General features: G+C 40.7%; 1 protein-coding gene across 1 annotated transcript in view; it reads right to left on the minus strand.

Moving 5' to 3' along the window:
* Positions 1 to 8463: 8463 nt before the first annotated feature.
* The window catches only part of TMEM38B (transmembrane protein 38B), a 42504-nt gene continuing 38783 nt past the window's right edge, over positions 8464 to 12184 (minus strand). The window contains exon 6 of the mRNA XM_079789569.1: positions 8464 to 12166. Coding sequence (XP_079645695.1) covers positions 11975 to 12166 — 192 coding nt within the window. The 3' untranslated portion in view covers positions 8464 to 11974. The remainder of the gene's footprint in view (positions 12167 to 12184) is intronic.

Below are 12184 nucleotides of genomic sequence, written 5' to 3' on the forward strand. Positions count from 1 at the left end.
ACAGTAAGGAATTTGTCTGTACATTTGAAGATTTTTTTAAGCAGAACAACTGCTATAGCTATCAGTGACTTTGGCAAAGTCACTCTGGGGCAGTGTGGAGAGAAGAGGGGGAAACTAAAGATGAAAATTCAGAAACAACAGTGTGGCCCCCTCTCTGTCATCCCAAAACCAGTGGGAGCCTGAAAACAAGGTAGCATTATTTTTTTTAATGTTTTTATTTATTTTAGAGAGAAAGAGGAAGGAAGAGAGGGAGAGACATAGATGAGAAAGAACCATCGATTGGCTGCCTCTTGCACACCCCCTAGTGGGGATCAAGCCTGCAACCTGGGCATGTGCCCTGACCAAAAATTAAACTGGTAACCTCTTGGTGCACAGGACAATGAAGGTAGCGTTATTTTAATGCACAATCCTACAAGCTGGGAATTGTGAGTAGGGCTGCTTGAGAAAGTCACAGGTGCCAAGATACCTCTCTCTGAGCAGATTAAGCTCTTTGATGGGCATAGGTGAGTACCCTTCTAGAAACGAGGGTACTCACCTAAAAGAAGTGCTAAAGAAAATTTCAGGAGGACCACCCCCAAACTATCACAGAGCCAAGCTTGGCCCACAGAATCCCAGGCCCCCCAACAGGGACATCTGGAATTAAGTCTTACTGTCACAGGCAGAAAATTCCCAAGGCAAGCCCTGACATGTGACCTTCTCCACCTCTCTGTCCATATTACTAGCCTTCCGTCTCACCACTGGACCCTGGACCTGTGTCCCAGAATCCTAAGTACTTATTTCTTAAGAACCCAGGGCCTGGGCCCTGGCATTCATAACTCTCACCACCACCACCATCTCCACATCGCAACTGGCTAATGCCTCACTCCCTACTGGGTAGGACCGTTCAAACCGAATGCTGCCTCCTGCCCGCCCCCCAGTAAAATCTTGGCTTTAGCTCCTGCTGCCCTGCGCCAGACACCACACCACTGCCCCTTATGCAGATGCGCCTGACATGGCCAGTCCTCACTAAATTCATTTTCTCCGCTTCTTGGGCTTCTAGCCCAGTCTCTCTTGCAGTTCCATGTGGTCATATGATTCAGTTCTACCGAATGTGAGAAGTGGTGGCCCAGGTCTAGCCCAGGAAAACTCCCATGTGCCTCTTTCCCCTTCCAGCGACTGGGTGTTGATTTCCAGGGCATCACTGAGAGCCATTCATTGAAGATGGGAAAGCCTATCAGCCTGGGTCCCTGAATGAATGCCTGTGCACATCCCCACCAACTGGAAATGTCTTGGGCTGTTCACATAAGTGAAAATGAACTTGAATGTATTTGAGTCATTATACAAACTGCAGTTGGACTATCCAACTAATATAAATAGATCAAGTCCCAATCTACTAATACCCTTTAGAGAATCCTCCACAAGGACCCCCTATTCTATGGATGAGGTCCCTGGCCCTGTACTTAGTCCTCGCTTGACGGGTTTTTCTACCATGCGTGGCTGAGATCCCGGCATCTTATCTGTCCATCCCATCTAACTAAGCACAGCACTATGGGCTCAGGGATGGGAAAGCTAGGTTTAGGGCAAGGAGATGAGCGAGCACGTGCACTGCCCTGTGCCTGTCTCTCTCCGTCTGCTCACCCAGAGACGGCTTGACTGGCATCCCTCAGTGAGGACAGTGCGAGTCTATAACGTCAGTGTCACTCTGTGAAGAGAGGAGAGGGTGCAAAAAAAGAATGCCCACGTATTACCCCCTTTCCTTACTTTTCTAGAGCAGATTTTTTTTTTTAGAGCAGATTTCTTAAAAAAAAAAATGGTTCTTGTGACAGGATATATGGAAAGTGCCACTGTGGAAAATCGTATGGCAAATCTTAAAAAAATTAAAAATAGAATTATGATAGGATCCAGCAATTCCTCTTTAGGATATATACCCCCAAAATTGAAAGCAGGATTGCAAAGAGATATTTGTACACCCATGTTCATACAGCACTGTTCACAATAGCAAAATGTATAAGTAACCCAAGTGTCCACTGACTGATGAGTAAATAAGCAAAATATGGTATACATACATACAATGGAATATTATTTAGCCTTAAAAAGGTAGAAAACACCGGCATATGCTTCAACATGGACAAACCTTGACATTATGCTAAGAAAAATAAGCCATACACAAAAAATAGAAGGGTGGTTGCCAGGGGCTGGGGAATAGGGGGGTGGTGGGGGAAAATAGGGGCTATTGCTTAATGGATAGAGTTTCCGTTTTATAAGAAGAAAACAATTATGGAAATGGATGGTGGTGATAGCTGCACAACATTAGGAGTGTATTTAAAACCATGAATTATACAATTAAAAATGGCTATATACACTGTTTTTGATAATAAAAAAAAAAGAGGGAGTTCTCTCTGTCTGCCTGTCTCCACAGTCTTGGGGTGGTTTGTCATGTTCTCCCCTTTCTTATGGATCTAAGAGTTGTTGTTGATTTTTCAATCTCTTAGGATCCAATGGTGACTTCTAAGCTCTTTACATGTTGAACTGGAAATTGGAACTCCCTCTTTTTTTATTGTCAAAAACAGTGTATATGGCCATTTTTAATTATATAATTCATGGTTTTAAATACACTACTAATGTTGTGCAGCTATCACCACCATCCATTTCCATAATTGTTTTCTTCTTGTAAAAATGAAACTCTATCCACATTTTATACAGCCCATTATGTCTGGGTATCAAGAAAAAATTAGAAGGTAAACCAAAAGTCAAAAAACACAATTTGGCCTGGCTGGTGTGGCTCAGTGGTCGGGTAACAACCCCTGCACCAAGAGATCACCGGTTTGATTCCTGGTTATAGGCTCGATCCCCAGCGAGGAAAGAAAATCTGACCTAGAGAATACATAAAATAGAATCCCCAAAAACCAAAAAGCAAAGAGACTAAAGACTAAAAAAAAGAAACAGAATATCCAAGGACTGTGGGAAAACCACAAAAAGTATAAAATACATGTAATGGAAATACCAGGAGAGAAAAAAGAGAGAGAGAAAGAAAACTGAACAGCATATGGGATAATAATAATGACTGAGAATTTCCCCAAATTAATGTCAGACACCAAACCACAGATCCAAGAAACTCAGAACACCAAACAGGATAGATGCCAACTATTTTGGAAAATTTTTTGAAACTATTTACAAAAGCTGAGTATGTTCACACCCTCATGACCCAGCACTGTCACTTTCACTCATAAGAATATACAAAACAAAAACAAACAAAACAACACATATGCACCAAAGATATGCAAAAGGATATTTATAGCATCAGTATTTTGTAATAGCCCAAAATGAAAAACAATCTAAAATTTCCATCAATCCAATGGATAGATACACAAATTGAGATGTAGCCCAGCCACTGTGGCTCAGTGGTTGAGCACTGACCCATGAACCAAGAGGTCACCAGATTGATTCCCAGTCAGGGCACACGCAGGCTCAATCCCTAATAGGGGGCGTGCAGGAGGCAGCTGATCAATATTTTTCTCTCTCTCTATTCCCCCCCCTTTTCCTCTTTCTAAAATCAATAAAAACCTTTTTAAAAAATTAAGGTGTAGTTATACAATACAATACTAGCAATGAAAATGAGTGAACTACAAGCTACACTAAGTAACATCTATGAACCTCACGAACATAATACACAGAAAATAAACCAGACACACCAGGATAAACACGAGTATGCTCTCTTTGTGATCAACTGACAAACAAATTTTGCGCAATTTTCAGAATGCTATACATCAATTAAAAGTTTTCAATGTAAATCTGATAAATGCTGTTTTGAAGAAATGTTACTGTTTCTAATAGAGGTTACTTGCCTTACCAGTTTCCTCACATCCTTGCCTGAACTGAACTGATGTTTGTTTCCTTTAGGTCGTGGGGTGCCTTGTCAGTTTACATGTGTATTTTAATTTCTCTTCTACAGTGAGCTGTCAGCTGCATTGTGAATAGTCAAGAACTAAAAATGACCTTGAAGCAGATCTTTCTTCTTCTGCAAAGAATCTCTTGAATTCCTGTCCTCAGAGACTTATGAGCAAAACTAAGCATTAGCAAACCTAACAGCATTTTGAATGGCTTTCAGTATGATCCCTTGTGCAGTCACCAAGCAGGAGGCAGAAATAAGGGTTCCAGATGTGTGTGCTGGAAGGTAGTGTTAAGGGAAACAAAGCGAGTGCACTGCTAAGAGGTCTATTAGAAAATTAAAACATCTCAATGGTCTATGACCCAGGATGACTGTCCTTCAAACAGGTGTGAAAGAACTTCACCTTGGCAGCCTTGATGGCAGCTAGAGCAGAGCTAGCCCCTGTCGCCTTATTTCAGATAAGGTGATATTTGGGGGGAACTGTGCCAGCACAGAAAGCACTTGTCCTCCCTGGAGCTTTCTTAGGAGCCTCATCTCTTCCTAGAAAACGCTCAACCTTGTTCCTGCTGCCCACACCTCCTGCCCCAACATTTCTCAACTGCTTCGCCCCACCACCTATCGACTCAAATCTTTACCACTTCTGAGGGGCAACCATCAACTCAACTTGTGCCATTCCCACTGCCTTAGGGTGGCCTAGCATGCCATGGATTTGGTTCAAAGAGGGAGTGGAAATTAAAGTCTCTGGACAGTTTGGCTTCAACGTCTCCTTCACAGACAAACAAAATAGGTCCAGATAAATGGAAGCACGGAACAGAATGACAGATCTCAGAGGGGAGGGGAGTGGAGAGGATGGGAAGAGATCAACCAAAGGTAATATATGCATAGCCCATGGACACAGACAATAGTGTAGGGAAGGCCTGGGAGGGGGCAGGGGCTGGGTGGAAGGGGCCAAAAGGGGGGTGGGGGAGAAGTGGGAGACATCTGTAATTCTGTCAACAATGAATTTTTTTTTTTTAAAGTCTCCTTCACTGAGAGTTCATTATCAACATTGCTCAAGATATGGAGGCAGAACCAAACCTGAAGGCTCGTGAACACACAACCACACTGGAGGGAGAGAGAAGGGTTCAAAGGGATTTAATTACCACAAAAGTTGTCATAACACATGGACTGCAATCACAGGGAAGATAATGGGAGCTTCTGAGGACCTGTAGCCAACTGAGAACATGAAAGGCCAGACTGTGACTGATCACTGGCACAGGAGTGCAGTGACAGAAATGACAGAATTAGGAAACTAAGGAGAAAATAAACAAATGGGACTACATCAAAATAAAAAGCTTCTGCACAGCAAAAGAAACCATCAACAGAACAAGAAAGCCCACTGCATGGGAGAACATATTTGCCAATGTTATCTCCAACAAGGGTTTAATCTCCAAATTTAACAGTGAACTCATACAACTTAACAAAAGGAAGATAAACAATCCAATCAAAAAATGGGCAAAGGACCTAAATAGACACTTTTCGAAAGAGGACATACAGAAGGCCAACAGATATATGAGAACATGCTCAAAGTCAATAATCATCCAAGAGATGCAAATCAAAACAACGAGGTACCACCTCACACTTGTCAGAATGGCTATCATCAACAAATCAACCAACGACAAGTGCTAGAGAGGATGTGGAGAAAAAGGAACCCTCGTGCACTGCTGGTGGGAATGCAGACTGGTTCAGCCACTGTGGAACACAGTATGGCATCTCCTCAAAAAATTAAAAACGGAATTGCCATTTGACCCAGTAATCCCACTTCTATCCCAAGAAAACAGAAACACCAATCAGAAAGGATATATGCACCCCTATGATCATAGCAGCACAATTTACAATAGCTAAGATTTGGAAACAGCCTAAATGCCCATAAGCAGATGAGTGGATTAGAAAACTGTGGTACATCTACACAATGGAATACTATGTTGCTATAAAAAAGAAGGAATTCTTACCATCTGCAACAGCATGGATGGAACTGGAGAGCATTATGCTAAGTGAAATAAGCCAGTCAGTGAAAGAAAAATACCATATGATCTCACTCATTTATGGATAATAAAGAACATTATAAACTGACTAGAGGCCTGTTGCACAATATTCATGCAAAAATAGGCCTTCCTTTCCCTGGCTTTGCTCCTGGCCGCCTGGGAGCCGCCAAGTCCCCGCTCCCGGGCCACCCAGGAGCTGGCAAGTCCTCCGCTCCCGACCAGAGCACTGCTCCTGTAGCTCCCTCTGCCCCCCCCCTATCCCCCTCATAGCAGGCGTCCCGCCCTGCCGCTCTGCACCTGCATATGCAAATTAACCCACCATCTTTGTTGGATTAATTTGCATACTCATTCCTGATTGGCTGTGGGTGTAGCAGAGGTAAGGTCAATTTACATGTTTGTCTATTATTAGGTAAAATTTACAAAAATAGATATAAGCATCGAACAGACTGTCAAACTACAGCGGGAAGGCTGGGGAGGGTTGGCGGGGGAGGTAAGAGATCAACCGAAGGACTTGTATGCATGCATATAAGCATAGCCAATGAATGCAAGACACTGGGGAGTGGGGGGGGGGGGGGCGGCGGTGAGGGCATGTGCCGGTGGGTAGGGAAGGCCGGGGGAAGGTCAATGAGGAAAAAAGGAAGACATATGTATTACTATTTGTAATACTTTAAACAATAAAATAAAAAATTTTTTAAATGATAGATTAAAATATACCAGTCAGAAGGCCACACACAATAACTGGGCTCCTCTGTAATAATACCACCCCATCATCACACCATCATAACAACAATAATAAAACACAGCAACAGTGTCAAGAGGAGAATTCTGAACTTCCTGTCTTATTGGCTTGTGGGGTTCAAGTATTACACATGGGAAATGACTGGCACACATTATTTGTGCTCCAACCTGTATAGACCTCTGGTTTCACCCATAAATTGACTACTCTTCTCAGTGAAATAACGTGTTAAAAACATTTTTTTTTAAATTTCTTTATTGATTAAGGTGTCACATATTTGTCCTCATCCCCCCATTCCCATCCCACACCCCTCCCCATGGATGCCCCAACCCTCTGTTGAACTTAAGCATTGGTTAGGCTCATATGCATGCACACAAGACCTTTGGTTGATCTCTCCCCCCTCCCCCCACCCTCCCCTATCCTCCCTCTGAGGCCCGATAGTCCGATCGATGCCTCCTTGTTTCTGGTTCTGTTCTTGTTCATCAGTCTATGTTGTTCATCATTTCCCCTAGATGAGCGAAATCATGTGTCACTAGAGATATACTTATAAGAATTGAATGTGCGACGAGCAATAATAGTTATGCTGACAGGCAAATGAATCAGTCTGTAGTGAGTTTCTTTCTGGACCAACAGTTCTTTTGAGACCCAATATCAATGTCCACCAGTTCCCTATGAGTACATGTCGGCACTGACCCCTCAGCTCTGGATGGTGGACAAATGGTGGTAATGCAGGTCCGACTCCCTCTGGTTTGGTCTCGGCCGGACCCAGGGGCACGGCTTCACCCGGATCCAGGGGCCAAGGCCTCACCCAGACCCGGGGCCAGGCTCACCCGGATCCAGGGGCCCACGGCCTCACCCGGACCCGGGACCCAGGCTCACCCGGATCCAGGGGCCCACGGCCTCACCCGGACCCGGGGCCAGGCTCACCCGGATCCAGGGGCCCACGGCCTCACCCGGACCCGGGACCCAGGCCCACCCGGATCCAGGGGCCCACGGCCTCACCCGGACCCGGGACCCAGGCCCACCCGGATCCAGGGGCCCACGGCCTCACCCGGACCCGGGACCCAGGCTCACCCGGATCCAGGGGCCCACGGCCTCACCCGGACCCGGGACCCAGGCTCACCCGGATCCAGGGGCCCACGGCCTCACCTGGACCCGGGGCCAGGCTCACCCGGATCCAGGGGCCCACGGCCTCACCCAGACCCGGGGCCAGACTCACCCGGATCCAGGGGCCCACGGCCTCACCCGGACCCGGGACCCAGGCTCACCCGGATCCAGGGGCCCACGGCCTCACCTGGACCCGGGGCCAGGCTCACCCGGATCCAGGGGCCCACGGCCTCACCCGGACCCGGGACTTAAAAACATTTTAACATACATTATCTTCAAAACAGTCTTTTCAGATCAGCAGTCATGGCAAAGACTGCTATTTGTCCTCTAACATGAATTACTCTCTTCCTCAGTCACATAACTCCAAAATGTCAGGCTGCTCAAAATAAAGACTGCTAATGTTTCATGAATTTTTGTTAATCAAAGTTTACTACAAAATGTGTATGCATATTTCCTTAGGCTTGAGCCTTATATAATTCTTCCCAGATGGATACTTACATTTTTTAAGCTGAATCATTTTTCCAAGCATATTTTTAATCCTTTATATCTTTCCTGTCATCACAGGCTTTCATAACACCTAGCGTCCTTTGAAAATTTAATCAAGATGCTATGTACTTCCTCTCACAGCTCATTAAGATGTCAACATAACCATGCTGCTTATCAGCCCCTGTAGCAGATTCCTTTTATTTCATATTATTCTCAAGGAAGGTTCAGTCAACAGTCTATTTTTATTGAGATTGGGCTGAATGTTTAAGTCAAACTGCAGGATTACACAAAATATTTATAAAAATACATATATCCATTCTCAACTTGATTCTCTTTAAAAAATACAACTTTACAGAGGTAAAAATAAATTTGTCTGACAGAAGTCCCTTCCTTTCTCTCCCCTTCACTAAACCATTGTTTGCTGATAATAATCCCAACATATGAATTGCTTAATTTTTCTTGATCCCAATGAAATCTTAATTCTCTTTATTAAGTGTCATGAATTACCAGACAGCCTGCATGTAAATTAATCTAAGGTCTACTGATTTTCCTATCAGACCACTGCTCACCACACACATGCACTAATGAGATATATATTTGGACCACTACCTTTCCAACCAGTTCCATACCTACTCTGAGCTTAGAGAACTTACTTCATTTTTTAAAATTTTTCCGTTACCACATTCTTATTCACCATCTCTTAAATGAAATATCAGAGTTGTGACAAACCAAAGTCAAGCCTGACTACAAAAAGTCCCTAAATAGACACATACAGAAAAGTCCTAAATTCCTTTAATGGATAATATGTAGCACAAGCTCAGGAAAAGTTATCGATATATAAGGTGTACAATGATTTTCAAAAAGCAGAATCAAAAATTAGAGCTAAGTGACTTGCTGAGTGACAAAATTATTAATTTACATAACAGTATAGGGTTTCTCTTTTAAGTGTTTCTCCCTTGTTTCAGATTCCTCAGATGGGCAAACAATGTCATGACTTGGAGGTAGGCAAAAGTTTCTTAAGACAGAAAATAATAACTATGAATAAAATACTGGGAAATTAGATTGCTTCAAAATTAAAAATCCATGATCATTAAAAGGCATCATTATAAAAATGAATAGGTAAGCCACAGCCCAGAAAGAAAATAAGTGCAAAATACCTGTTTTACAAAGGATCAATATCCAAGATAAATAAAGAACTCATACAACTTAATAATAAAAAGACAAATCCAATAAAATATGGGCAAAAGATCTGTAGACACACTTTACAGAGGGAGATAACAAATGGTCAATGTGCACACACAAAAAAGTACTCTACATCATTAATCATCAGGAAAATGCAAATGAAAACCATAAAAATCACAATTACCCATTGAAAACAGACAAAATTAAAATGTTTGACAACCTCCCCCCACTACTCTCTTGGAGTCTTTAACAAACAAATGTAGCACAAGTGTAAAACTCAATTGTAATCAATTTGTGATTTGAAGTAATTTTAATGAAATGGTGTTAGGCCTTAAAGGAGTAAACAAAAAATACACTCAAACAAAAAATATACCCATTACACATATTTGGCTTCTCCAGCCTTTACCCTCAGCAAGGAAGAGTGACTAATTTAAAAAGTCAAAATTGGTATTAATTTGGCCACATTTTATTAGAATGTGAGATCACTGAGTTAAGCCAGCCAATGTTCTTGTCAGCTTCTGATCTCCTTTTAGGTAAGGAGATCTACCAGGTCTGGACTTTCTCAGGGCTACCAATAATAGGCTGTTAAGCTGGTCAAAAGGTCTCATTTATGCTACAAGTTGGGTAAGGAGTCTAACAATCTGCTTTGCAAATCTCAAGTATCTGGGCAGCAAGGGTAGATTCAGGGTGGGAGTTTCAGGCTTAAGCTATGTTCTCCAGAACATCTTTCTCCTAAGATCCTTGAACTGAAGGTTTTAGGAAGCTTGCATAGATTTTAAAAGTTTGTACCAATGTCCCATTTGGACAGTAATTATTTAGCACATACTCTATCAGTCAACACACCTGATGAGTTTTGAATGGGTAACTCAAGAAGACTACTTTTTAAATCATAAAATAATATAATACTTCATTGGTGCTAAATAACTTATTTTAATAGCTTTGTCTTTAACACAAGTGTAAAACAAGATTTCTGCCATTTCAATTACAGTCAACCCCAAACTTCAAAACTAAGTCAACAATTAGTAACACGTTAATTTTGAAAAGTACAAGAGTATCAAACGTAACAAAGAACTCATATTTTAATGCCTTTTGTAACAATATTAAAAATAAATTTCTTAGTATACAAAAGCTATCAAAGGTCCTATCCCATCCCCCAAAAAAGTTTTTTAGCAAGTAAAAGTATAGTCCCTGCTGGTGTTTGTATTTGTTAAAAATGTTTTTAAACTTTTAATTTGAATGTGATTTGAGTACTTCGCCATCCAAAAATACTGGATACATACTAATTCTTTGCAGGTAGGCAGGTTCATGGTCTGGATAGAAGAAATGTCAGTCACAGAATTTTAAAATCATAACTGGACTTTTAAACTATAAAATAAAGCAAGAAAATCTAAAAGAAACCAGATACAATGTCATCAGTTTTCATTCAAGTGGACTACCATCTGAGATTTTAGTTTCTGTTTCTTGGTTAGCTGGTTACTGCCAAAGGCACAAGGACAATTCTCATAAAAGCTGAGCATTTTCGCATAAGGGTAATTATTTTTAATTTAAAATAAAATTAATAATATATGTACATACAGATTAAAATACAACACAAACACATAGTCAGAGACATTTCAACTAGAAAACTGAAAAGTTCCCTTTAGAAAAGAGACATAAAGGGAAAATTTTTAAATTAAAATAATACTTTTTGTTAAATCATTAAGATGATATTACCATCAGTGTATTCAAACCAACTAAGATCAAAAGAACATGTGAAATGCTGAAAATAATTTATTCTACAGTTAAAACAAATGAGTTTTAAGGAGAGAGAAAAAAATAGTAGCTTCTCAAATGAAACTTACAAAGCAAAACATAGGACTAGTAATTTATTAAAATTATACCCCTGATTTTTTTTTGAGAAGAAACAGTATAAACAAGGGCATGAAATAGACTTCGAGACTCATGCTAATACTCTGTTCTTACTGAAAAAAAAAAAAACTATTAAAAAAAAACTAATGAAATTTCAGATATTTCCATTTAATGTGGGCAAAATATACAATGTTTATATCTGAGATATAAACTAGTAATTTACTTTCTTTGCAATATAAAGTGATTTAGGTAAAGTTTACTCTTCCCCGTGTTCAAAATTAAACAGGAATTGTTTTCCATATCTAGAAATTATAATGGTAATGTGAAATAGAAGTTTAATTTTGCTAAACTAAAGCTCAAATAAATTTTAAAATATCTAAAGAAAACAAAAAGAATTTAATTTTTGTAATTTTGCAATGATAATAGGTTCACTTTCTCTAACACTGAAAAAATCTAGCCTGCTTTTATCAATATAAAACTATAAGATAACCACAATATTTTTATATAACTTAGAAGAACAATTTCACATGATACACTCACAACACTGGAGAATTACAATCCAGAAAGGAATAGTCTCCCTGAAAAAGAAAGAAGTTCTTTCTTTTTGTCACCTCCATTCCTTATGTGTAATCTTTATTTCACATCATTTACAATAGAAATACTTATCACAGTCTGCTAGGTAGATAAGAAATTTTTTTGCCTTCTAAAACTCATCAAGTAAATTTACTCAGTCTTCTTAGTGCCCTTCTTTTTAACTTTATCTGAAATAACAGCTGTAGACTTTGTGGTCGATGTGCTTATTTCACTTTTCTTTTCACATGGTAAGAACTGCTGCCAGCCAAACAATATCCGACTTACTGTAGCCTCAAAAGGAGCAAAAGGCACAATAGGGGTCTCGGTAGTCATCATGATTATCTGGAAAAAAAGTTCAAT

Source organism: Cnephaeus nilssonii (genome assembly GCF_951640355.1).
Source record: "Cnephaeus nilssonii genome assembly, chromosome: 14".
NCBI classification, from domain to species: Eukaryota; Metazoa; Chordata; class Mammalia; order Chiroptera; family Vespertilionidae; genus Cnephaeus; species Cnephaeus nilssonii.